Source organism: Pempheris klunzingeri, chromosome 9 (genome assembly GCF_042242105.1).
Source record: "Pempheris klunzingeri isolate RE-2024b chromosome 9, fPemKlu1.hap1, whole genome shotgun sequence".
Classification (NCBI taxonomy): Eukaryota; Metazoa; Chordata; class Actinopteri; order Acropomatiformes; family Pempheridae; genus Pempheris; species Pempheris klunzingeri.
Genome location: NC_092020.1, coordinates 13,895,471 through 13,921,888, shown reverse-complemented (window position 1 = coordinate 13,921,888; position 26,418 = coordinate 13,895,471). Strand labels below are relative to the sequence as shown.

Sequence of the window (26,418 nt, the reverse complement as noted above, 5' to 3'; positions counted from 1 at the left end):
AAGAGCAGAAATGCTCCGAAATCTGATATCTTCAAGTTTGATGACATGTTAAATATATTTTAGAGCATATAAAGCAGGAACATATCAACTCACCTCAGTGCTGCTCTTCCCTCTCTGTGACGCCTGCACCCGCTTCTCTGCTCTGCTCTCTGAGAGAACCACGGTCTTGCTCGTGTGTGTGTGTGTGTGTGTGTGTGTGTGTGTGTGTGTGCGTGGAGTGAGTGTGTAAGTGTATGTGGGAAAGAGAGGAGAGAGGGAAAGTGAGGGAGCACCAGTAACTCACAGAGCTCTCTCTCTCTTTTTTTTTTCACTCTCTGTGTCTCCTCCTATTATTCCTCTCTTTCTCTCTTTAGGGTAATTTGCCTTTGAAATTATTTTAATAGCTCCTCCATTCTCTTATTGTCCCTTCTAACTTGCATGTGCCAGCAGCTGCGATTAAGTTGGTTCTACTTAGCAAACTGTTACCTTTGGATACTGGCCAGTATCACCTGTGTAATACAAGGAATAATACAACCTGTTGCATCGAGCCCTAATGGAATCGTTGGCACATAAGTCCACTTTGTAGTGGGGAGAGATGCATGGTACTCATGTATGCATCATTTCTTGTCTTTAAGATTTTTCTTCCTATCCATGTCTCAAGCCGACACAAATGCCACTGCTATGTAAACTTTATACAATTTGGCAATTTAGGGATTCTTTAGAGCTTCATGGATGGAGGGCTTTTGGGTAAATCTCTGAGAACTGGCACCAGTTGGACTGGAGTGATGTCAATGACCTGTTAGGTCACAAAAAAATCTAAATCAATCTCTCTATTTCTGGTGTAGCCTTTTACTCAGCCTCTGTATCTATTTTTCAGCTGCTTCGGTCCCTGATGTAGCTTCTCTTGGCTTTCCAATGTCAGTTCATCTGCCAGCCTACAGGCTAATATTCACAAGTCATTATTGCTTCTTTTTTAATAACATTTGTCCATTTTTGCCTCCATCTTCCCTTATCTGTCTCATATCTGTCTGTCTTTGGCCCTGTCTCAGCTTCCGTGGCCTTGTTCATGTCTTAGCTGGTGCTGAAATTAATCTTTCTTTGTCTCTTTTTTTTGCTTCTTTTTTGGCTGCTGTCTCTTTTTATTCCTTCATCTCTATATCACTTCATTTCTGACTGTATCCATCTTACATTTGTCACGTTTTTCTTCCTTTCTTTCCACACACCTTTAAGCTCCACCCTTATTTCTCCTTGTGAGTCACAGCAGCAAGGTTCCAGTTTTGTTCCACTGCAGAACTATGCGATAACATATCTTTCTTTATCTTTTTATTTTTGTCCCTCTCTCCTTCTTTCTTCATCTATCTGCCTGTCTTTCTTTCGGTCTTGCTCTCTAAAGCACACAATTTCTGTCACTCATTACTAAGTGTCACCTCCTCGCACACACATACTTGTTAATGTTTCTAAGCTCACCTGTCTGTCATTGTCAATTTCATAGTGTGTTGACCGGGTCTTTCGCCCCTCATGTTTCCACAACAACAAGATTTTCACTGCACAGATGGGGGAGGATACCTGATTGGCATTCCCATCTCTGAATCAACAGTGTCATCAGCCATTTAGCGAGTCATGTGATGTGATTTATAATGAAGACCATAGCTGGGAGTTCCTTGGAGTTGATGTATTTGGGCCGCGGTGTTCCCATGCAAGTTAGAGTAAGGAAAGAGACCATTTATTTAAACTGGTAGTGTGAAAAAGGCATTTGGCAGTGGTATCTCAAATTCCATTAGCATTGTAACATACTTTTTTATTATGGGAAGTTAAACTGCAGCTCCCAGTTTAGGTCAATAGTGTGTTTAAAATATGCCAGATCGTGATAAGATAAGATGAGGTAATGCCAGGGGAATAAAACAAAAAATGATTTAGAGCTCTACCACCCTCTTTTGGAATTGCAAAGTAATGACATAATTTCTAAGGAAGTCATTTGTTAGTGTTAGCCACAGGCAAACAGGCTAATTCAGCCTCACCAATCAGACTGAAAAAACAAACAAACGCCTCTTAGATAAGTAAAGGAAAATGTACTTTCGAATAAACTGCTAATATTTGTGTCCACAGAAGCAATTGAAATTCATTTGAATGATACAATAACTTAAACCTCCCCCAAACTGAATGAAACAGTAGACATTTTAAGAATTGTCAAAAGCATTAAGCCAATTGTTATAAATCTCAATGAGTGGTGGTTTGTAATATGAGCTTTCTTATATCTCTCTCTCTCTGTGATTCTTTTGGAAGCTAAACTTTCATAGTTTTTTTTTTTTGTTCAGTTGGTCAGTAACAACAAATATCATCCTCATTTTTCATCATCCTCTTATGGCATCTCAGCCAACAGTTCCACTCGTTAGTAGCCTCGTACTCACGACCACTTTTGCCAGCTGATAGAAGAGATTCCTACTGGTTACTTTATAACTTTGATATGACTTAGCAGAATAGTTTTAAGCTAGTTGCACACTGATCGCTTAGCTAGCTGGGTGTTCCATTAGACCTACTTTGTCTATTTATAGTAGGTTCAACTACTGACAGATATCAGTACAAACATGCCTTTTGGTAATATTCATGAATGCCTTGCTGTGAAATTTGAAAATGTGTTTTAACCTTCAAAAAATGCACTACAGAATTGCTTTCTGGGGCTATATGTATATAAATAATTGTATATATTGTTTTATTCTATTTTCTTTAGTCTTTAACCAATTCTGTTCTAATAATTAATTTAATGTGTATATATGTTTATTTATGTGCAGCATGAAAGGGCTATGACTTACATTCCATTGTACAACCCAGTGTTGTAAAAAGACCTTGATACTTGATATTCTATACACAGCTGATCGATGTATACACAGAACTGAATTTGCCAAAAAAACTAATAAAAGTATTTACGTAATAATAGAATTACATAAATAAAACTAGATAATACAGCACATTTTTCTTCATGTTTTAAAGGATAGCTAAGAGGGGAATGTGATGAAAGTTACTCTCTTCAATCATCAGCATAATAAAACTCAAACACATCACCCACACTAACAGTCAAATGCTGATAATACTAGTAAATCAGCTCTGTTGTGTATCTGTTAAATTTTGACATCCAAATTGGTTGAGAGCCAACCTGCAAAGCACCTTTTTATATTCTAAATGCTACTTTGACTTTGACCATTAAATAATAGTGAAATGCTAAGGACCTGCAGGAAAACAGGATATTTACTGTTCTTGGTACCATTACTTTACACTTATAATAAATTACATTTACTGTTCTTGGTACTATTACTTTACACTTAAAATAAATGTACAGAATTCACTTAAGAAGATAAGAGATTAAAATGGACAGCTTTAATAAAATAGTCAATAAAGGTGCGGTGTGGAGTTCTCATGTAAACAAACACAAGTTATGTTTGTATTCATTATTGCTCACCAAAATGCATTGTGTGCATCTTTGAGCTCTAACAAGCTGAATGCTTTTCTTTCCTCATAAAACATCTGCAAAGCTGGATGCATTGTAGGCTATTTAAATCCTGCATTGTTACATTGACTTGATAGCAGTCTTCTGTGTCTTTGCTGATACATTGCTGTTGGATCAATGGAAAATACGGAATAGTTTGCAGGATTGTGCATCATATCACCCATGTGCAGGTGATAAACAAAGATAAACAAAAGAAGATAAATTAAAAAAGGTTCTGCTCTTCGAAAAACAGCACTATACCTGGTCAAAAAACTCCATAGTGAACCTTTAATTTAGGATTTGGGACCATTTGGACTGTCATGTTGATCATAAAATCTGTCAGAAGTGAAGGATGATTTTTAGATTAGAAATAGTTTTTGGATGGCAAGAGTTACTCTGGGATCCAAAATGTAGTAAAAGAAAACTATTTTCCTGTTTTTCCAGTTAAACTGTATTCATCTGCAATGAGTGTAATCCGCAATTTAAGTCAAGAGAGTGCTCAATAATATTCAAAAACATCCTGTTATGGATGGTTGTTGCTTGTTGTTATTGTGTTGAGGATGTTTTCAAAATGGGAAATATATGTTTACCCTGACAACGTCATCTGAAGGGGGTACAGGGGAAATAAACATTTGATGAAGACGTGTATTTGAAATTCCAGACATAAACTTCAGCTTGATAAAGAGTTTCTTAAAAAAGGCAACTCGGACACAAATAAACACCTACCTTATTTTACATATCATCTCTATCTACAGCTGGAGTTCAGATGCTGCTTGAGCTGCTTCTGTGTTTCTGATTATACCAAAGAGACTAACTTTAACCAGACACAAATCCTTTCAAACTGATGGCAATTTACAGCGTGCAGGATCACAGCTGCAGCTCTCCATTTGCCTTTCACCTAGTCGGAGTCAGTCAGATTGATAAACAGAAGACAAACACGCTGTATTTGAGATTCAGGATTTTTGTTGTATTGCCCACAGAGACATCCAAATCACATTTCTAAAGCTGAATTTTACAATTAGCTATATTATGTGTATTTATAAGAAGTGATACTAATTTTAAAACATCCTGCTGATTTCCTCTTTGAAAAACACAAAATTATTAATGGTGTAGTGTTTCCCCATCGAGTCTGATTACAGGGATTTTTTCAAGTCTTATCTTTTTTTTTGTTGTGGCTGAAGGAGAGAGGAGATGAGAACAAAGCTGGTGTGATCTGAGGTGATCTATAAATGAACACAACCAGTGGAGCTGCTTCTTGTAACTTATAACACATTTATTTTCACAAGCTTGAAGGATGATGCACATAGAGAAGAGGCGAGAGCATGCTGACCGTGTGAGCTGGCAGGTGATCGAGTGAAGTCCTCCATGGTTCAGGCACTTTGCACACTGTATGGTATCCACGACACATTTTCTTCAGATTTGAGAATCTATCACAAATATAAGTTACTTTCTGTCGCTTTAAATCTGCATCTTAAAGAGGGACATGTTTAGGCCCAGCTTTGCTCTAATGAGAAGTGCAAAACTATCAGTTTTGACATTGTGGATAATTTTGTGAACTCTCCTCAGCATCTGTAATCCTTTTGAAACATGCGACACATGCTGCTGATGTTTTACAGTCAATTATAATCAGATAAGGTAATCCACTATGTCCAAATGAGCAAAGCACACTCCGCACAGGCCTGTGGGCAATGTAGGCCTCCACCATGTTGTATTCACCCACTTCCTGTAACCGCCAGACTGCAGAGAGGAGAGACAGAAGAGGAAGAGAAACAAGGGGGGATGGGCTTATTGTTTTCATTTAAAGTAAAAAAAAATAGAGAAGTGAGAAGTTTAACAGACTCAGCAGAGAGAGAGAGAGAGAGAATCAGAAAGACGAGTAGAAAGTAGGTGAAGTAGGCGAAGGACATGCAATCATGGCTCCTTGGACAAGGACCATCTCGGAGCGGTATGGTGTAGGTACGTCAGTATGTGCTCACTTGTGCGTGTGTGTGTGTGTACATGGACATACATGTTGCTTTAGTGTCTGTCTCTTTGGGGGTGATGGTAAACTAGTCATGTTGTGAACGATAATGAGAACACTGAATGCTTCGCATTTCCTGCTCAACAGGATCTGAACAGGTGCTTTAGGATGTACACATCAGATGTAGTCCCTCCAAAAACTTAAAATTTAGTATCATATTCACATTAAAATATTTAAATTACAAGCAAAATTACCTCCCATCCTAAGCTGATGGAGAAATGAGCAGCAGTTAGTAGGTAGTCTCCATGCATTACGCATTATGCACGAAGAAGAGAAATGATTAAAAGTTTAAATTTTTGAAGTGAAAACATTTGATATAAGCAACAGGAACAAATCCTAGACTGAAATCAAAACTTCTCTGTACAATCTGTAGTTAAACTGATATGTGGGTTGAATATAGCCGAGCTGATCAGCATGTGTTACCGTTAGATAATATGCAAGATGGACACAATCAAAAATACAGATTTCTGAGTTTTAATACAGATTGTAATGGCAGAGTTACCCTGGCCTGCAGTAGACGATGCAATGATTTATCAATCACTTGCAATAAGTTAGGTATATATTTTGTACTGTAGACAGTGAGTGAGGGCAATGTTACATTTTTATATAATTCTTATATCTTAAGATCGATAGAGAAAATAACAATGAATTTATAAAAGCCACTTTAAATCTGTTACTTATATGATTTGCCTACTTAATGAAGTGGTGTATATCTATTGTATCTACACTGACTGTCTTCCTGGTCTGTGTAAGACTACAACACAGGAAGTGGAGGAAGAAGGAAGAAAGTTAGTTTGAGTTTGAAGCCCTACAGCTCAATACTGCAGAAAGACTTAATTAAAACCACATAGTGTTATGAATTGTATATACTCTATACTTTCATTTTGGAAGTATTATCTATCTTCATTAATGTACTGGTCTTAAAATAGTGTGCCACTTTTTTAAATATACAGTCTAAATACAGAGCTACTTAGTTTATCAGTCATTTCTGTCACTGCTTGTTTAGTGCCCAAACCATTAAAGCAGCAGTTGGTAGGATTAAGAGAGTGGACTTAGCCTCTCTTAGACTTTGAAAGAGTACAGTTTCCAGCTCCCTCCCCAGCGTGCTTCAGTTCTGCCTCCAAAGCCCCTCCCAGCAGAGGAAGCTGTCATGCACACTCAGGCTAACTACGGCAACTGAAGAGGCCAGGTGTACAATAACGTCCATAATAGGTACACAACAGTAACACTGCATTGACATTATTGATCTACATGTGATTGGAAAAGAACAGAGGTATAGAATCGCTTGTTGACCTGCACGGAGTAATGCACTACTGGTGTGAACAGCCATAATGACACTTGCCCGACACTTGATATATCATGGCGCTTCACTGAGCCTCCCCTTCCTGTGTGTGCCCGGAGTAAAAAAGAAACATGAAGTATTCTCCACATAGCTAGAAATAACATGTTTTTTCATTGCTGTCGTTGAAGATGTTGAGCTTGATTAGGTGAGAGCATGCGTGGGAGAGCGGGGCTCCACAGTGTGTACAAGAGCAGTGACTGACACTCAGCTAGAGAGTCTTCCTGCTCTGATTGGTTGTTTTCATTCAGGCGCGGTGATTTGACATCAGGAGCACTGAGAGGGGTCAAAGGAAGCAGATTTTTTTTTTCACAATTTGCCTGTCTCATGAGATGGGAGATGAGACTTTACTGAAATTCGCATGTAGCAGCAAATAGAAAAAATAAGCAATAGTAGATAAATGTATATTATAATGATAATAAATATTTACACTATGTACACTATGTAAACGCACACGGTGTGCAGCATATTGATATGGTTGTTGAGTAAGGTGAAATGAAATTTACTACTGTCAGGATATAGCCACAGTTTCATCAAATATTATTTAAGTCTTTCTTTATAAAAGTTACAACTGCTGCGTTAAACACAAATGGAGCAAAATTTGGAGTTGACTTTTTGCAGCAAATGGTGATGATGAATGATGGTGAGGCTGTTTACAGAAGCTGCTGCTAGTGCTCTGCCTTCTCTTTTGCAGTGTTTATTCCTGGTGCTTGCTGATTAATTTCTAAATTAATCAATTAATCATTTAGTCTTTAAAATATCCGAAAATATTTAGAAATTCCAGAGCCTGATGTATTTGTTATCAAAATGGTTTCAGAATAACTTTCTTTCAGTTGACTAGAACTGATAAAATTGTCTTAATTGATTAATCAGATCATTTTCAGCTCTATGTAGGGTAAATGATTTTATAGGCAAGGTGAATTGGCATCATGTTGCCCATGTAAACACATTTTTGATGCAGAAGCATGAAAAAAAAAAAAAGAAGAGGTTTGTTGGCTCCATTGTTGTTCATTCATTGGTTGGTCTTACAGTTTGACTGGTCCTGCGTTTCTACATGAGATTAACTATTTTCAAGGCATTCAAGGCTTTCTTCCATCATAATACTTGTAGCTAGTCTGAAAGTGTTTCTCCATAGCTACTCCAGCGACAGCCTGAAGCCAAGGACACCTGTTGCCACGGTTACCAAGGATCTGCTGCACACCATTCAAGCTAGTTTACTGCTAGCATTCATAACATGAGAGGAGTTGGTGTTTGTGTTCTTGGAGAGTTTTTTTCATTGCTTTTCCATTAAACAAGGGTCTATCAAATGTATCCCTCATCATATTGTAACAATTCCTTTTTTTAGTAAAATGGAATTTTGTCGGGAAAGGAGAGAAGCAGCTCTCCCTCGAGGTAGGAGATATGGTCCACATCCAGGAGGTCTGTGATGGTAAGAATATCTTGAAACATAAACATTGTTAAATTAAATTGAACATCACTTCTGTTGCATGGTGCTCCTAAATAACCATTTTAATTTGATTTTAGCATGTCCTACTGTGAGATATGCTAATATTTTGCATCTGTGATATTACGTGTGGCATGTCCTAATACAGACATATTTTCCCTGATTATAAACCAGCTGCATCAAACACAATGACAAATGAGACAAGTTAGCACTTACAGATTGTGAAATAGAATAAAACAGGATAAGAATGCCAAGAACTACAAGTAGGATAGTTGACAAATATTAGGTCAATGTTATACCAGTTCAAGATTGAATGCATTTTAGTTTCCCTTTAGGTTTGTCTTCCCACAATCTAAACACCTTTGGAAATTTCACAAAACACCAAAAGCCTTAGAGCCTGTAGAGATGTCAGTGTGGTATGATGGCAGTAAGATGACAGTCAGTTTGTCTTTTAGGATGGTACAGGGGCTACTTGGCTAGGAACAAAGCCCAGCAGGTAAGAGCTCACACACACACACACACACACACACACACACACACACACACAGAACCTAGTTTTTACACCACATTGTGCATCACTTTGACAGAAAGGTGATAAAAAGACATAATGCGGGACATTTAACTGCTATATGCAATTGGGATACCTTCTTTTCAAGTTTTGTCTCTCGTCTTCATCTTCCTCACACATATTCCTCTCCAGGGAGTGTTCCCTGCCAGTTTTGTCCATCTTAAAGAGGTCATCGTTGAGAGACGAGGGTGAGTGGGAGTAAACACTCTTATCTGTCTCCAAGTTTTTTTTTTTGTTTGCAGTTGTTCTGTTTTCATGTATGTGTGTTACTACAGAGATGAGGAGGTAGTGATGTCTGCAGAGATGCCCTTGGTGAAGGAAGTGACCACCACATTGAGGGAATGGGGAAGCATATGGAAACAGCTCTTTGTGGTAAAAAAAAAAAGCAAAAAGGCAAAAACAGTGTATGCGAATGTGTGTGTGTCTGTGCGAGTGTAACACCATACATCTACCTGTCCAGGCCAATAAACAGGTTCGTGTGAAGCAGGTCCAGAGACTGATGTGGGAGCTGATGGAGTGGCGTTCACAGCTCCTGTCTGGCACTTTGCCCAGTGATGAATTCAAGGAGCTTAAGCAGAAAGTCACCTCCAAGATTGACTATGGAAACAAGTATGCCTGCTCAAAAACAATATCACTGGATTGCAATTTTTCTAACTAATGTCAGTCTGTCACACCAGCTAATTTCCTCCCATCTCATCTACCTGTTCACACCTTTTGAAGCACTATTCTTTCAGTATCTTCCTCCCTTATCTCTCTTTTCTCTCTGCTCCCTCCTCCATTCTGTCTCCCCTTTGTCTGCTTTCCTCGCCTATTTCCACCTACACTTGTTGCCCTTTCATTGTTCTCTGTCCTTTGTTCACCTTCCAATAATCTCATCAATCCTCACCTCTCCTGCCTCCTTATACTACAGGATCCTGGAGCTGGACCTGGTGGTTCGGGATGAGGACGGGAACATTTTGGAGCCGGAGCGCACTAGTGTCATCAATCTGTTTCGGGCCCACGAGAATGCCACTGTTAAGATCAATGAACGCATCAAAGAGGAGCAGGTAAGGATAAGAAGGCAGTGAACCCAGTAGGGAGAGGGCCACATGTTTAATGGGCAAGAGACAGAATATCTTTGGTGGACGGGATACCATTTTTAAATCAATTTATTTAAGTTTATTTTTTTTATTTAATTTATTTGGCAACAGCTGTGATTTGACTGTGCTAGACTGTCCAGAGACCTGTTTACCAAGAGATTTTCCTGGGAATATTGGAAAATGTAGAAGCTATTGTGAAGATACTCTATGGGTGGGATCACAATTTTGTCATTTCATTTAGTTAAAATGAAGATTCATCTGCATGACAATGCCATGAATAATAGATTCGGCTTGCCAATCATGTCTGCCAACGAAGACTTATTAAGAATTCACTTCCTCATAAATTGGCTAGACTTAACTTCAACTCCATAAAGCCTATTTTACATTTCAACACTGATTCATTGGAGTGCACTCTATTACGATTTCTTTTTTTTATTCAGTGACTTTTGTTCTTTCTGAAAAACCCACAATCTGGATGCTGCAGCTTGTACATCCCAGAATGAAGTAACCAGCTTTTATTAATTGGAATACCAGCCAACAAGATTTTTAGGATCTTGAAGTTGAGGCTTTTGGCTGATATTTTATCCTGTTAAACCCTTGTCCATAGTTAACCTCCAATAACTAATGTCCTCTCCTGCAGTCCAACATCCAGACAGACCACAGTGGGATCTCAGCGCGGATCCAGTCCTCCCCCACCCACAGCCTCTACGTGTTTGTCAGGAATTTTGTGTGTCGCATCGGAGAGGACTCGGAGCTCTTCATGTCCCTCTATGACCCCATCAAACAGACCATTATCAGGTGTCACTTGCCCTTCTCTCTTAGTCCCTGGCCTCATACAGTGAGCCTCCATTGGTATTTTAGAGAGTGGCAGTGTATTCTTTTCAGGATGATCAGGATTCACAATTAAGTTTAAATGTGTCTGTTTAGGCTTCAAGTAATAAACTGATGTTAAGGAAGATTTAATTTAACTCCCCTTTCATTACTTTAAAATTGAGTCACATGATAGAAAACAAGGTGCATGAATATAAACAGCTAGTGCTGTTTCTTGAAAGCTTATATTGATGTGACATTGCTTATGACTCTGAATATTGTATGTGAAGGACTTAGATCATGACTTAAGTAAACTCTATCCATTGAATAAAATAAAAATATGGCAAAATTTGGGTTGAGTGGATCCACCCTCCACTGTACCCCTCTTAGTACCATTTACAGTCTAAAAATGAATTGAAATTATGTAGAATTGAATTAGAGTTAGAATTCATGTGCAAATTTTTTAATACATTTCGTCCATCCCTCAGCTGTCTAAAATGTGCATGCATGCACGCACACACACACTCCAGCCCACACACACTCTCTGATTTTCTCTTCATTTTCGACACGTCTATATACCTCTCATTCTCTTCTTTCCTCATTTGTCCTCTCTCCTCCATTGTTAATCCTAAATTAGAACAATGGTATGCCATAAATTTGAATACAGAAACACAAATTATAGAGCACCAGATACTGACTGGCAGCACTATGTGGTGCCTGACAGTGCTGATGCTAAGCCCTGTCACTCACTGTCATACTGGGTATATCTATGTCTCAGCCTCTGCAGTCGGGAGTATTAAGATAGAGTTGGATTGATTATCTTTTTCTCAACATATATATACATGCATTCTTCACCATTTGATTGTCTCTTATGTTCTTACCATTTGTCCTGATGTCTAATTCTCTTCTGTCTCATCTGCACTTGTTAAGATTTTTAAGTTTGATTAGTGAAATGCTTCGCGTTTTTGCTTTGTACTATCCATTCAGTCTGTCTCTCTGAAAAAATACTTTTTTTTTGACAGGACTGTTTTAGGAGGGTGTGAAATTTTTCTCACCTTTGATCTACCCCTCTGTATCTATACTTATAGACATCACCTGTGTGTCTTTCTTGCTCTCTTTCTGTTCTTCTCTCTGCCAGTACCTAGTACATGCCTATATGTCAGGAAAATGCTATCGGGAATAGAGGGATTGCACGTTTAGCACTTCAGTGCAAATTCTCATGTGGCTGAATTGCGTTACATTAGTGCATTCACACACCAATCAGGGGATAACTGTAACATTTGAACTTAATTTTCTCAGAATGTAATGGCACATCAGTAAGTGTATATATTTTCACTCAAAGGGAATGAGATGTGAGATGATCTTTATTGCAACTGCAGTTTCTGATACTATGTGTGGTTGTACATTTAAACATTACACGGTATAATATATAGCAGTTATGTAACAGATATGCTGTGTGTCTGATTTCCATGCTTGCTGCAGTGAGAACTACTTGGTACGCTGGGGTAGCAAAGGATTCCCCATGGAGATTGACATGCTTAACAATCTGAAGGTTGTCTTTACAGTAAGTGACCACAGGAGGGCACTGTCACATTGTTTCTGAGCACTACAGACACTGCATATTATACCAGTGAATGTATTTATTCCCTCTCAGGAGCTTCATTCTGTCCCACTAACCCTCGGTCCCCAAACTTCTCTCTCCTCTATCTTTTCACCCTTATATCTCTTATTCCCACTCAATCCCACTTCTTCTTTTGCTTTATTTTCTCTCTGTTCTCTTTCCCCTGTTGTACTTTATCAGGACCTGGGGAACAAGGACCTCAGCAGAGAGAAGATTTATCTCATTTGTCAAATAGTGCGAGTTGGCAGGATGGACCTGAAAGAGGCGAATAACAGGAAGTACACTCTGGGCCTGAGACGGCCGTTTGGAGTGGCAGGTACTTTAGTGGCAACCCGTTTTATTTTAGTTGAAGGTGCTGCTAGGTTGCAAATTCCAAATGATCAAACAATTAGCAAAGTATTGATTGTAGTTATTAGACTTACCAAGTCTAATAATCAGAAAGATTTCTATGTATCCTCAATATTTACCAGTGTCGCTTTAAGGAGCCTCTCTACTAAAGCCGTGTTATATTTGGTGACAGAGAAAGGCAGTTTTGCCTCGTTCCAATGGAAAATTTTAGTTTGTTTAATAAACAATAATGGCCTTTGGTAGTTTCTTGGGTAATTTTTACTTTTATTCCCTAAAGGTCAGACTAATCTTCTTTTATTTATTTCTTTTATCTGCTGCAGGTATTATTGTCCATATTTACACCTGGGAGCTACCCTGCACAACCATAGTCCACAGGTTTATTGTTCCTCGAAAAAGTTGCATGTATCCTCATATAACCTTAGAAAACAGATATCAGGTTGTGTAGTAAGGCCTGTTTTTCACTAGCGTGTGATGAGAGCTTTATACACAAAATGTTCACAGAGGCTGTCATCGTTGACTGATGTGAATCCACCATCAGAAATGATTGTATAGCATTTTTCTTTGATTCTGTCATCACAGACGCATTTGTTTTCTCTTTTCGACAGTGATGGACATTAGTGATATCATCAAAGGGAAGATGGAATGCGATGAGGAGAAGCAGTTTTTCATCCCCTTCTTCCCGTATGTCCCATTTTCTGCCTTTTCTTCTCTAAAAAACTTAAATCTCTGGTCACAGATCCTCCCTGTAATTAAAATAGCTGTATTGCAATTTTATGTCTGTTAAGTTTTGAGCATCTGCACGATTTTAAGATTAAAAGGTTTCTGTGTGTTTTCAAGTGTGCACGTGTGTGTTTGTTTCCAGGGTAGTTGCTGAGAATGACTTTCTCCACTCCTTGCTGAACAAAGTGACGGCATTGCGAGGAGACAGTGGTGGCCAAGGTACTGTTTTGCATTTACAGGCTTTGCTCTGTTTTCTTCTAGTTTGCAGGCCATGTGACTATTCCACCAAACTTGTATGCACTGAAGGTTCCCATTGGGCTGTGTACACTTCAGTTATTTGTGGTCATACAAAATGGCCATTTCTCAACGCATCCTCACCTCTTCTCTCTGCTCCGTGGGTGAGAACGAAAGACATTATCCTGATGGATAGTGTGTGCCCTTGAGCCGATGTTTTCGTATTACTTACCCTTTATCTCTCCCTCACTAGCCTCCAGTCTCACTGCCCACTACCTCATGTTTATGGCTGGCTATGGCAGCCCACATGTGTGGCACTGGCTTGTTCCACATAGAGTACCCACTGGACTGCACTGGACAGCACTGTCATATCACTCAGCTTTTATCTTCTCTCCTGCTCCTGAAGTCCCTGGGTATAACCTAGATATGAAAGGAGGACCTGGATGAGCAGATATGGAAGGAGCACCTGAGGCTACCAGATGTCTGTTCTTAACATTACTTACCCTCAATCTCTCCTTACTCTCATTTTGAGCAGTTTCTGCTACAGTGCGCGCGCACACACACACGCACACACACGCACACACACTCATGCTGACATGCATTCCCTGTAGGCATGTGGTTAGCCTTGAAAATGTGGGTTTGTGACATAGTCTAGATTTCACCAACCATGTATTTCCCTAAAATAGCTCACCCTTTTCCCCTACTCTGTCCATTCTTTGTCAGTGCTTTCTCACATAATTTGTCAGAAAGTTGTGAAAGCCTTTATTGTTAGGCACTAAATTTCTGCCTGTTATGATAACACCTTCGTCCTTTCTTTGTCTCTTTTGCTTCCCTCTCTCACACCCCCTCCACTAACAGGAGATAGAAATTTTATAGTATTGATTACAGTCTAGCCTGCAACAACAGCACATTTTCACATCCCTAGTTCACCTTGGAACACTTTAACATTATGTTACACTAAAATGTTTCATAAAGTGGATCTCACTTTAAGTTCAGCTCTTAGGCCTAATGTTTCAGGGTTTCTGTTGTCCCTAAAACATTTTAAAATGTTTTAAATTCAGTTTGAATTCTACAGAGCCTTGAACCTCCTTATTCATTCATTTGGCCTTAATTTGAATTTGCTTACCTGAGGAGGAAAATGAAAACACCCTCTGGATCCCTGATTTAAAATAGGGACCTATTTGTCTAGAGAAATTTAATTTGATATTTGGTCAAACAAACTTCTGTGAAGTATTAAACATGACTCCCTGACATCTACACATACCCTGTGACCCTGTGCTTTCCTAAGTTGTTTTCGGGTGATCACCCTTGGTCACTATTAAATTTTGTCTCTTACAGGCCTGATGAAGGTTCTTTACTTGTCATGGACATCTTTATATGAAATCCCAGAATGAAATGCAGTTTCTCTACTTATATAATGTATCATCAACTTGTTAAACTATTAATCTTTACATTAAGAACCCATGTCAATTTAGTAATGTATCTCAGACAATATGTGCTATGCAATATGTCTAAATTTCACATCTTCTTGAGAGTCCTATGATGGTCTTCTTATTAATTGCGGACCTGAAAATGCAACCACGACAAACATTAATACAAAGCCTTCTCTCTTCTCCTCCTTACAGGTCTGTGGGTGACCATGAAGGCTCTGGTAGGGGACATAGTTCAGATCAGGAAGGAATATCCTCACCTAGTGGACCGCAGCACCGTGGTGGCCCGCAAGCTGGGCTTCCCAGAGATCATCATGCCGGGAGATGTTCGCAATGACATCTACCTCACCTTACAGGGCGGCGACTTTGACAAATACAACAAGACGACGCAGAAAAACGTGGAAGTCATCATGTGGGTCTGTGATATGGAGGGAAAGGTCATACAGGTGAGCAACGTGAAGAGATGAGGTTAAGCATGTTCGGTGACGGTGTATCTATTTTGGAGAGAGGATAAGGATTGGCTTGTGTATGTGTGGCGTTTGAGGTAGAGTGTGCAGGTGCTAAAGTGTGTATGTACGTCTACCGTATGTGTGGTGTTTAAGAGATTGAGGTGGTATGGGCCAGTGAGCAAGCATGGCACTGATGAAGCGTTTACTCACCCTCTCATATTCAGAGGGCACATAGACATGGCTTGATCCCAGAATGAAAATCCGTCTTGGGCATACATGGACGCACACACAGACACACACACACACACACACACACACACACACACACACACACACACACACACACACACACATATATATACACATGCACACACAAACATAAACTCCTTCAGCTCAATATGACAAATATTCTTCTCTCCCTCCCTCTTTCCCAGAACTCAATCTGTCTGGGAGCAGGGGATAAGGTGGTGAGTGAGTACAGATCTGTCATCTACTACCAAGTGAAACAGCCGCGCTGGATGGAGACAATTAAGGTATGTGTGCATTTGTGTGTATGTGCGAGTTGCAGAGCTAACAATTTAGTTGTATAATATTACTTACACCTACGCCACAGGTGTTTATATAGCATTTGCATTCTTCCAAAGTCAGTATCATGGTATATGTTTAAAATTTAAAGTAATGTGTTATTTTATATTCTACAATAACATGAGGTGTCCCCCAGGTGGCAGTCCCTCTGGAAGAAATGCACCGAATTCATTTACGCTTTATGTTCAGGCACCGCTCTTCCCAGGAGTGTGAGTACCAGCCTCTCGTTCTCTGCCTCCCTGTTGTCTCCATACATCCACACTCTTAACTACTCTCCTCTGGTCTCCTGAGCATAATGTGATGCTGAAAAGGGTGAATGATTAGGGGCAATTTGGCAAATGACCCAAGGCCTCATTACACACACTTGATTATACAAATCAATGGTCTTTCCTCCTCGAATGCCTGAATTGTCACCCTCCCTTCTCCTTTTCTATTTTCCCTGATGTGTTTCTCTCCTGACTCTCCCTCCTTCTGTTTACAAATCATTCTACTTTGTCTCCAGCGAAGGACAAGAGTGAAAAGAACTTTGCCATGGCCTTTGTGCGCCTGATGAAGGAGGATGGGACAGTTCTACAAGATGGGCAGCATGACCTTGTAGTGTTCAAGGTCAGAATCACAACAGATCACTTACAGAAAGAAAACAGATGAACTCATGAACGGGCTTAGTGTCTCCTCTAAAGAACAAACAAATCAAATAAAGAATAAAGTAGACACATTTCAATTTGCTGAATGTGTGATATACTCAAAAGTGGATATATAACGTCTTTATTGTCACCCAAATCCTATCATCTTTGACCACCAATTTAGAGAATAACACCATTATGCAACTGAATAGCAGATCAACACACAAAGCTCTCTGACTTATACAGATGTAAACGCTCCACTGAGAGTAACAAATGCAATAGTATGTCTGTTATGACGAGAAAGGGTCATAGCTCATTACTCTTTTGGACAGCCCAACTACAATAAATCTGAAATACTGATGGTTAATATCACATCCACTTTACAGGATTATTTTGATTCATAAATCACAGTCAGACATGAATGACTGGGGTGTTTATTCTAAACTGCACTAAAGCTCAATGCCATTTCCCACTTAATTTTCATCTACATGTGTATATATAATGGTGTGAAGTAAATGGGGGACTTTACAAGTCATTGAAGCACGACGGATTATTTGACTAAAACATGATTGAAAAAGGCAGATAGACTGTTTCTTTGAGGAAAGTTCATAATGTTTATACTTTATTTAGCAGAGAAAGAATTTCAAAGTTTCAGTTATATGTAATGCAGGATGACCACAGCTCCACATGACTAGATCTTTGCTAAGGTGCTTGAAGCAACAAAAAATGCAAACTGATAAAGAAGGTTTCTGAAGACTTAGATCTATGCAGTGTATCCCTTTATTTCTGACCTTTCAGTCTATCCAGCTGCAACCATCATCAGAGCAGACCCAAACATATAGTGAGTCTGGACGAGAGATTATGGCCAGACAGGTTGAATAAGCCAAATAGATTTCCTGCCAAATGAGCCAGAGCTAAGATTGAATCCCCTTATTGATTAAATGCCAAACGCAATGAAGATTAATTACTCATGATTCACTCAAAGACCAAATGAATAGTCTCTCTGTGCCCTCTCTCTCGATTATCTCTCGTTATCCCTACATTCCTCTCCATCTCTGTGCCACTCATGGCTTCAATCTCTTACTCCCTGCTTTTTCACCCACTCACTCTTTATTACTTACTGGTTTGGCATTAAAGGGTACAGTGCTGAGCTTTGAGGTCTGACTGAATCTATGACCTGAGGATGGATATTTTATGTGTGGAAGAATATACAGTATGTTAAGTACGATCACATAAACAAAACAGATAAAAGACATCAATGCATCAATATGCCAATCACTTTCCTTTCACTCTAGCTTATCTCCACCTTCTAGCTAAGAGCAAAAGCTGTAATAATAGTTGGTGTTGTTTTTGCTTGTGCTTTTATTTTTCTAAACTGTCCTGGCTCTACTGTTTCCAAAGTTTACAGTTTGGCAGAAGTAGATATGGCATAGTCACCACTGAGGATTACTGCCGCGTAACTGGCAACTTCAGTCACTGTTTGTCATTTGTTTCCTTCAGGGCAGACCTGATAAATCACTGCAAGTGTACAAACCCCAGTGTGTCTGTCTTCTTCTGCCATATTTGCATCGAGACATTTTGACTAAACAAAGGAAATCTAATTCTTTTCCCAATGCTGGTGTGCCACCCACCAAACATCTGTGCCATCATTAATGATGTTGCAACATTACTGGTGTGTCAACATTATCGGGTTAAAAATGACTCCCTCATGTTGTCCTCTCAGGGTGACAGCAAGCGCATGGAGGATGTGAACTGCTACTTGTCATTACCCTCTACCCGCCAAAACCATGGTGACCCCCACAAGGTGGCATCGCTGAGCCGCAGCTCCAGCAGCGTGTCCGGGAGTGGAGGACTGTCAGTCAGCTCTAGAGACAGCTTCTGTATCTCCACCCTGGTCTGCTCCACCAAACTCACCCAGAATGGTAGGTGTATCTGTGTTTTTGTTTGCATGTGTGTGTGGTGCAGGTGTTGCGATGTTCAAGCAGCTCCTTTGTGACATTGTGTTGACATTAAGCTACTCTTGGGAGACTTGGCAGGGCAAAACATTCACACATACACACATACACACAAGAGTTGAAGAAAGGTTTGGGCATAAATTATGAGGAGGAGGGTGTTTGAAATTAAACCTGACACGTCAAAAAAACATTAATTAACATCTTCTTTCAACAGAGTAATAAGGCCAGACCAAGACAATGAATTATCGGCTGGCTGTGAAATTGGGAGAGGACAAATCCACTGCTTAGAAGGTCTCTTTAAGCCTGAAAACACTACTGGTCCAGTGCTCATACTGGAGCTAAATGGGTGATTTTTTCTTAGAAAACCCATAAAACCCATATTTGTAATGAAATGTAGGTAACATTTGTCTGACCTCACCAGGTTTAGGGCTAAAAGTTGAGTCAGCATGACAGAAGCCGAAGGGTGAGGGGAGGTTTGGGTTAGGGTAAAGGAGACGTCTAACCAATTAACAGTGAGTCAACAGTATGTTAATTAGGTTAATGGTGCCAGAACTGCAAGTGTGTCTGGTGTGTGGTATAGTCATGGGATACTGAGCAAAGGATGGAGAAAATATGTGTATACATAGGTTTTATTTGTAGCAAGTATCGTCATTTTGTCCTACACGCTCTGGCAGGCAGCCACACAAGCAGACACACGCTGAAGTGCACATCTATAAATGCATGCACACACGGACACTCTAGACAATAAGGTGCATCAGACACAGGTGCAGTGCAACAGCTGTTACTGAGGAAGCCAGTCCATCACTATAATGAACATTATCCTGCAGTATTAATCACCTGTACCACACACACACACACACACACACACACACACACACACACACAAGCTTTTAGGCATGCAGGCACACAATGTTGTTTGGGGCCACCCACCAGATGTGCGGCTTGGCATGGTGTGTCAGAAATTATTGGACAGGGAAAGCAGTGAGCTTCAAGCGGGCAGCCCTACAGAGACATGGAAATCTGCCCCATGTCAAACTGTACCCAAATTAATGACAGAAACTGTGGACTTGTTCAGCTGAAGGTCTCACTGAACAGAGGAACAGGGACTGTCCACATTACAAATCATCACTTAACAAATTGTTGCTTATCAGTCAGAGATAAACTTGAGAACACATAACTGAATATAGAATAAATACAAATGTGTTTGGGACACAGAAGAACAAAAATGCAGAGGTCAACTGATATAATGTGTATTCAAAACCCAAACTATTACATTTACAGTGATCTAAAGCAGAGAAAAGCAGCAAATTGCAGATTATCAGAATTGTTGCCCATTCATTTTCTGTTGAGTAATTGATAAATTGAGGAATTATTTCAGCTCCAATTTTAATACAGTAATCAAATTACACATCACATCTTTTGTATTATATTAAAAAGTGACAAGTCACCAACTAAAACTCAGGGCAACAGTTTTTATGTATTCTGTGCAATACATAAGATGACATGCATCGTTAAATGTTGAAGGACAGAGAGTGGAACGTTACACTGTCAACTAAGATGTTTCAATTACAAGAGCTTTGATCAGCATTCAGGCGTTAGCAAAACATCATGTGTATGAATGGACACGTTCAGACAGCTGAACAGAAAATGTTCTGTGTGTGTATCCTCTCCAGTGGGCCTGCTGGGGCTGCTCAAGTGGAGGACTCGACCTGAACTCCTGAAAGAAAACCTGGAGAAACTCAAAATCATTGACGGAGAGGAGGTGGTCAAGGTCAGTGATATGGATGCGGGTGTGTCTTTGCATAAGTGTGTATTTTGCTGTGAGTGTGCTCTCACTGGACCTCTGCTTTGTCGTTACATATGTGTGTAGTTTCTGCAGGACACTCTGGATGCCTTGTTCAACATCATGATGGAACACTCTCAGACTGACGACTACGACATCCTCGTGTTTGATGCCTTGGTGAGTTTATGGTGTGTTTGTGTTTTCCCAACAAATATTTCTGAGTGTGTGTGTGTGTGTGTGTGTGTGTGTGTGTGTGTGTGTGTGTGTCGTCAACAGATGCAGCTTTCCTGACAGGCTGATTCTTTGTGTATCGAGACTGACATTTTTGTGTCTACCTGTCCATCTTTTTCCAAATAAACACGTCTATCAGATGATTGTACATAACTTCTCATCTGTCTTATAAATGTCTACTGCTTTGTAAATATGTAACTGTCGTTCTATTTCGCACATGTCTGCTAGATATACATCATAGGTCTGATCGCTGACAGAAAGTTCCAGCACTTCAACACTGTGTTGGAGGCCTACATCAAGCAGCATTTCAGCGCTACATTGGCCTACAAGTAGGTTATTTCCTGGATCACAACCCACTTTCTGTCATCTGAATCTGTTATGTTTCTTTTGTGAGTTTCTGAATGACAGAAGGCATTGTTCTCACCTCCATGTATGTCTTCCATCAGATTCTAACAAATGGCAAACAAAGTTTCAACGCCTTCATAAATCTGACAAAGATAGGTAAATTTAAATCAACATTTGAGGCATTCAGACTGAGAAAGAAGCAACAAGACAAATATAAACATTGCAGGCAAGCAACATGTAACATGTATGAGAGCAAAATATGACAAAAGTCACATAGATACTAGAAAAAGAGGATTTGTTCTACATAAGTTTGCTCTCCAAAAAGTAAAATGTTCAGTTCCCTTTAGTGAATACCACTTAAACTCACTGAGCACGATTGGCTATTTAAGTAATTTTAATATGGGCCAGCTGAGTCCTTAATTTAGGTATGACCTTAGGGACATGTAAACATACAGTGCTACTCTTGTGTGAAAACATGCATACAGTGTATCTGCAAGTTTTGCAATGTTCTTGTTTGCAATTCAAATGAGGGATTACATGATCTTTCATGAGGTAATTCTCCCACCACTTGGGAATTATGAAATCTTTTAAATCCCATCAGATAATCTGAATAATGCTTTGTCATCAAGCCAAAAACACAGACTGTTTTGTGGTTCCTAGAAGGTTGGGACAGAGCAGCTTAAAGTGCAGTATTAGAAAATACATACAGCATCAGTGTAGGTTGTCCAAGTTGAAATCAAATGTATAAGGTAAATTATAATCCATGCCAAAGGTACACATGTGCTTAACCTATTGTGGCAATTTAAAAGTCACCTGAAGATCTAATGTTAAATGATTAAATACTGCACTGTATCCAGCTGCCACTGGAGGTCAGTGTGTATTTTGGCCTTTTGAGCACTTGACTGAACAGGATTAGAGTATGCTACTTTGCTGTACACGCATCTATTCAGAGTTTTAACCCAGCCTCTTTGTGGAGTAGCAGCCAAAGCACTCAGGCATGCTCCTCAAACACTTCTATCTGCTGCTTACTCTCTCTTAATTCACTTCACTTGATTCAGTGGGCACTAGAGAAAACATTTGTTTGCACTGCCAAAGCTTCAGTTAGGAAATTAAAAACATGCCTGACTCCTCCTGCTCTCTTTTTCCCCAACAGCTCCTCCTCCTCTCAGCCTCCTTTTGTCCAATTATCCCAGCGACTCCTCTCTTAACCGCTTTTCTTTCTTCCTCTCTGTTCTTCACTCCATCCATTCATCTGTCTCCCCTCCCTCCCCTGCCACTGTGTTGGTGTTCACCCTCTTTAAGAGGGTCAGTGGAGCTTAACGCCTGTCAGTCCAGAGGCTGTTATGTAAAACTCTCTAACTCCCTCTCACTACATTTAAACTCCCTATCTCTTGCTCTTAAAAAAGAATAAATCCTCCTGTGCTTGCCTTTAAGCCATGCACCAAAACAAAACCAGGGAAGACTGAATGGTAATAACACTGGTAATATTTTCAAGGCCACCCTGACGGCAGAGAGGCCAGATTAGCGCTCACTTTTTAAGGGGACTTTTATTGTTTAAGAGGATTGGGTAGTTTTAAACCAGTTAGAGGGTGATCCCCTGTTGCCATTTCATGGAAATAGAGCGATCGCAAAGCCAGCCCTCTGTAGACATACAGTATTGTTTTATGTGTTCTGAATATGCTAGTATTGCATATACCATTGGGGGACTAGGCAGAGAAATGCTGATAGGTCATAAACCTAGAGTGAACTCTGTCCCACCCACACCTCTCACAAACTGCTTTGATACACCGGAATATTTATGTGTGTGTCTAAAGACGCCTGTGGGGTGTGCGTGTGTTGGAGAATGATTTTTTTTTTTCACCAAGCATCTGAGGGCAAATAAAAATGTGAGCAGTGTGAAAGGTACATCTGTTGAGGTGTGAAATACTATTTTGCCATGTTTCCACCTCTACCTCCTTGCCAGTCTTCCTCTCTCTCTCTCGTTCTTTCACTGTCCCTCTGTTGCACCTTGTCTTTCTGCTCTATGGAAGTGAAAAATGGAGTTGGTGATTAACTTTCCAACCTGTGGAACATCAGAAATGCAATGACAGTTCTGACTGAATGATTTTTATTTCTGTCCTCCTTTTTCACTTTTCTTTCTTTATCTCTTCATTTTGTTTTCTTTTCTTCTTTTCTCTCTCTCACTTTTTCGTATCATTCTCTCCCAGAAAGCTGATGTTGGTGCTGAAGAGGTATCTGGACGTGTCCAGCCGAGGGGAACGGTGTGAGCCCATCCTTCGAACCCTCAAAGCCCTTGAATACATCTTCAAGTTCATTGTCCGCTCGCGCATGCTCTACTCCCAGTGAGTGTTTCTTTACCTTATTATGAACTGATCTTTGTGACAATGATTTCCTCTTAATGATTTCTAATCATAGTGATTTCTTTTTGGACACTAATGCAAATAGAGATTCCTGAAGCCTTACACACACACACACACACACAGTCCAGTGACACTGGATTGTCGGGGTAATCGTTTTTGACAGCTCTGTGAGAAAAGGCTGCTGATTACAGCACTAACGTTGCTAATAAGCATTGATGATGAAGTGCAGAGTCCAAATGAGAGCTAATGACCAGGCAGAGCTGCTGAATGGGCAGCCTACAGAACCAGACAGACAAAATTCCAGCAGGAGAGACTTATGACACCTACTGTGCTGAGGCGAGAGCTGCTCCATACGATAAGTGTAAACATCATTTATAACTACAGCGCAGAAGTAGAGGCTGACAGATCAGAACACATGATCCACAACTGTGTGACGTGCCTTGCCTGTGGGCGACTTGAGTACCTATGTGTGTTTGTTTGCAGGTACAGTGGGTACGGAAAGTATTCAGACCCCTTCACTTTTTCCACATTTTGTTATGTTACAGCCTGAAATTGATTAAATTCTTTTTTTTCCTCATCAACCTACACACAATACCCCATAATGACAAAGTGAAAAAAGTTTTTTAGAAATTTTTGCAAATGTATTAAAAATAAAAACCTGAAATATCACATGTACATAAGTATTCACACCCTTTATTCAGTACTTTGTTGAGGCACCTTTGGTAGCAATTACAGCCTCAAGTCTTCTTGGGTATGATGCTACAAGCTTGGCACACCTGCATTTGGGGTGTTTTTCCCCATTCTTCTCTGCAGATCCTCTCAAGCTCTGTCAGGTTAGATGGGGAGTGTTGCTGCACAGCTATTTTCAGGTCTTTCCAGAGATGTTCAATGGGGTTCAAGTCTGGGCTCTGGCTGGGCCACTCAAGGACATTCACAGACTTGTCCCGAAGCAACTCCTTCGTTATCTTGGCTGTGTGCTTCGGGTCGTTGTCCTGTTGGAAGGTGAACCGTTGCCCCAGTCTGAGATCCTGAGCGCTCTAGAGCAGGTTTTCATCCAGGGTGTCTCTGTACTTTGCTGCATTCATCTTTCCCTCTATCCTGACTAGTCTCCCAGTTCCTGCCGCTGAAAAACATCCCCACAGCATGATGCTGCCACCACCATGCTTCACCGTAGGGATGGTATTTGCAAGGTGATGAGCGGTGCCTGGTTTCCTCCAGACGTGACGCTTGGCATTCAGGCCAAATAGTTCTATCTTGGTTTCATCAGACCAGAGAATCTTGTTTCTCATGGTCTGAGAGTCGTTTAGGTGCATTTTGGCAAACTCCAAGCGGGCTGTCATGTGCCTTTTACTGAGGAGAGGCTTCCGTCTGGCCACTCGGGTTCTTGGTCACCTCCCTGACCAAGGCCCTTCTCCCCCGATTGCTCACTTTGGACAGGCGACCAGCTCTAGGAAGAGTCCTGGTGGTTCTGAACTTCTTCCATTTACGAATGATGGAGGCCACTGTGCTCTTCGGGAGCTTCAATGCTGCAGAAATTTTTCTGTACCCTTCCCCAGATCTGTGCCTCGATACAATCCTGTCTCGGAGGTCTACAGACAATTCCTTTGACTTCATGGCTTGGTTTCTGCTCTGACATGCACTGTCAGCTGTGGGACCTTATATAGACAGGTGTGTGCCTTTCCAAATCAAGTCCAATCAATTGAATTTACCACAAGTGGACTCCAGTCAAGTTGTAGAAACATCTCAAGGACGATCAGTGGAAACAGGATGCACGGGTGTGAATACTTATGCACATGTGATATTTCAGTTTTTTATTTTTAATACATTTGCAAAAATTTCTAAAAAACATTTTTCACTTTGTTATTATGGGGTATTGTGTGTAGATTGATGAGGAAAAAAAAGGGTCTGAATACTTTCCGTACCCACTGTATATAAGACACAATCATGTGCATAATTGAGTGTTTGTTCACATAATAATGCAATGTTATTGTCTCAGTTGTTTTGGGTTGTGTGCCTTTGTTAGAAGCTGCTGTCACTGTTTAAATGACTTGGGAGTGGACCTCTGTGTAGGCATATGTGTGTGCATGTGCTGTTATGTGTATGTGTTTGTCAACCGAAGTACAGTGGCCAATGAAAGTCTGTCTTTTTACTCTTCCAGAGGGCATTGTGGGCTTTATTTGTTAAAATTGGTGTGTTTGTTTATCGCTGTGGTGGATGTTTTATTTATTCATAGGCTGTGTGTGGATTTGTGTTGATGCATTAGTGTAGTTTCGCAAGTTAGTGTGTGTGTATATGTGTGTGTTAATGTGCATGAGAAAGCATGTTGTTGTACACAGGCCAACACATACAGTATACATTCAATCATATGTCTAAATAGATATCTTTATGTGGGCGCGCATGTGTGTGTGTGTGCGCGTTTATGTGCACGTGCATCACATTATTGCTCCACTGCTCCTGGATTGACCGAGTCCCAGTTGCCAACATCCTCTGGGTATCTCTGAACTGATAAATCTCACCCTCCTTCTGACTTTCTTTCCTTCTCTATCTGTCGTCCCCCAACTACCTGCAGACTTCAGCTTGCTCTGCATCTAAAGTTTTCCCATCTTATTTCTCCTCCTATAAGGATATGTCATGCAGACAGAAAATCAGGTATTCAAGGGAGCCACTGGCGCTTTAGGTGCATCTGTAAGAGCCCATCATTATCAGCATCAAGACAAGCAGTCATTAATAGTTAAATAGGTGGACTGAAGATTTATTAGCTTGTCAAACGGCTTTGTGTTCATGCAAAGTCTATTAGAAGTGTGTGATGTTTACTTCGAAAATATGTAAGGCACGCTGTACCAGATTTTGCTCTTTCCTTCACCTTCTTTCTGTCCTTCACGCCCTATAGTTTTCATTACTTCCCTGTAGTCTAGCTCATCAGTTGTATCTGTTTCTATTTCCTTCCCCTGAGCACCTGCTATGTTCTACATTTCTCCTTTGTGTTATCCTCCCCTCGTCCTCTTTTTCTCCAT

The 26,418-nt window shown here is 40.2% G+C and overlaps 1 protein-coding gene across 1 annotated transcript in view; it reads left to right on the top strand.

Annotated features, from left to right (window-relative positions):
- The first annotated feature begins 5,344 nt into the window (after window positions 1-5,344).
- dock2-like (dedicator of cytokinesis protein 2) overlaps window positions 5,345-26,418 on the top strand; it is a 94,874-nt gene continuing 73,800 nt past the window's right edge. Inside the window, exons 1-21 of the mRNA XM_070836321.1 lie at window positions 5,345-5,416; window positions 8,165-8,248; window positions 8,719-8,759; window positions 8,964-9,019; window positions 9,107-9,203; window positions 9,292-9,440; window positions 9,742-9,877; window positions 10,551-10,708; window positions 12,203-12,284; window positions 12,522-12,657; window positions 13,295-13,370; window positions 13,552-13,628; window positions 15,269-15,519; window positions 15,957-16,055; window positions 16,244-16,316; window positions 16,610-16,713; window positions 18,454-18,652; window positions 20,359-20,456; window positions 20,556-20,645; window positions 20,928-21,028; window positions 23,252-23,386. Coding sequence (XP_070692422.1) covers window positions 5,374-5,416; window positions 8,165-8,248; window positions 8,719-8,759; window positions 8,964-9,019; window positions 9,107-9,203; window positions 9,292-9,440; window positions 9,742-9,877; window positions 10,551-10,708; window positions 12,203-12,284; window positions 12,522-12,657; window positions 13,295-13,370; window positions 13,552-13,628; window positions 15,269-15,519; window positions 15,957-16,055; window positions 16,244-16,316; window positions 16,610-16,713; window positions 18,454-18,652; window positions 20,359-20,456; window positions 20,556-20,645; window positions 20,928-21,028; window positions 23,252-23,386 — 2,285 coding nt within the window. The 5' untranslated portion in view covers window positions 5,345-5,373. The remainder of the gene's footprint in view (window positions 5,417-8,164; window positions 8,249-8,718; window positions 8,760-8,963; window positions 9,020-9,106; window positions 9,204-9,291; window positions 9,441-9,741; window positions 9,878-10,550; window positions 10,709-12,202; window positions 12,285-12,521; window positions 12,658-13,294; window positions 13,371-13,551; window positions 13,629-15,268; window positions 15,520-15,956; window positions 16,056-16,243; window positions 16,317-16,609; window positions 16,714-18,453; window positions 18,653-20,358; window positions 20,457-20,555; window positions 20,646-20,927; window positions 21,029-23,251; window positions 23,387-26,418) is intronic.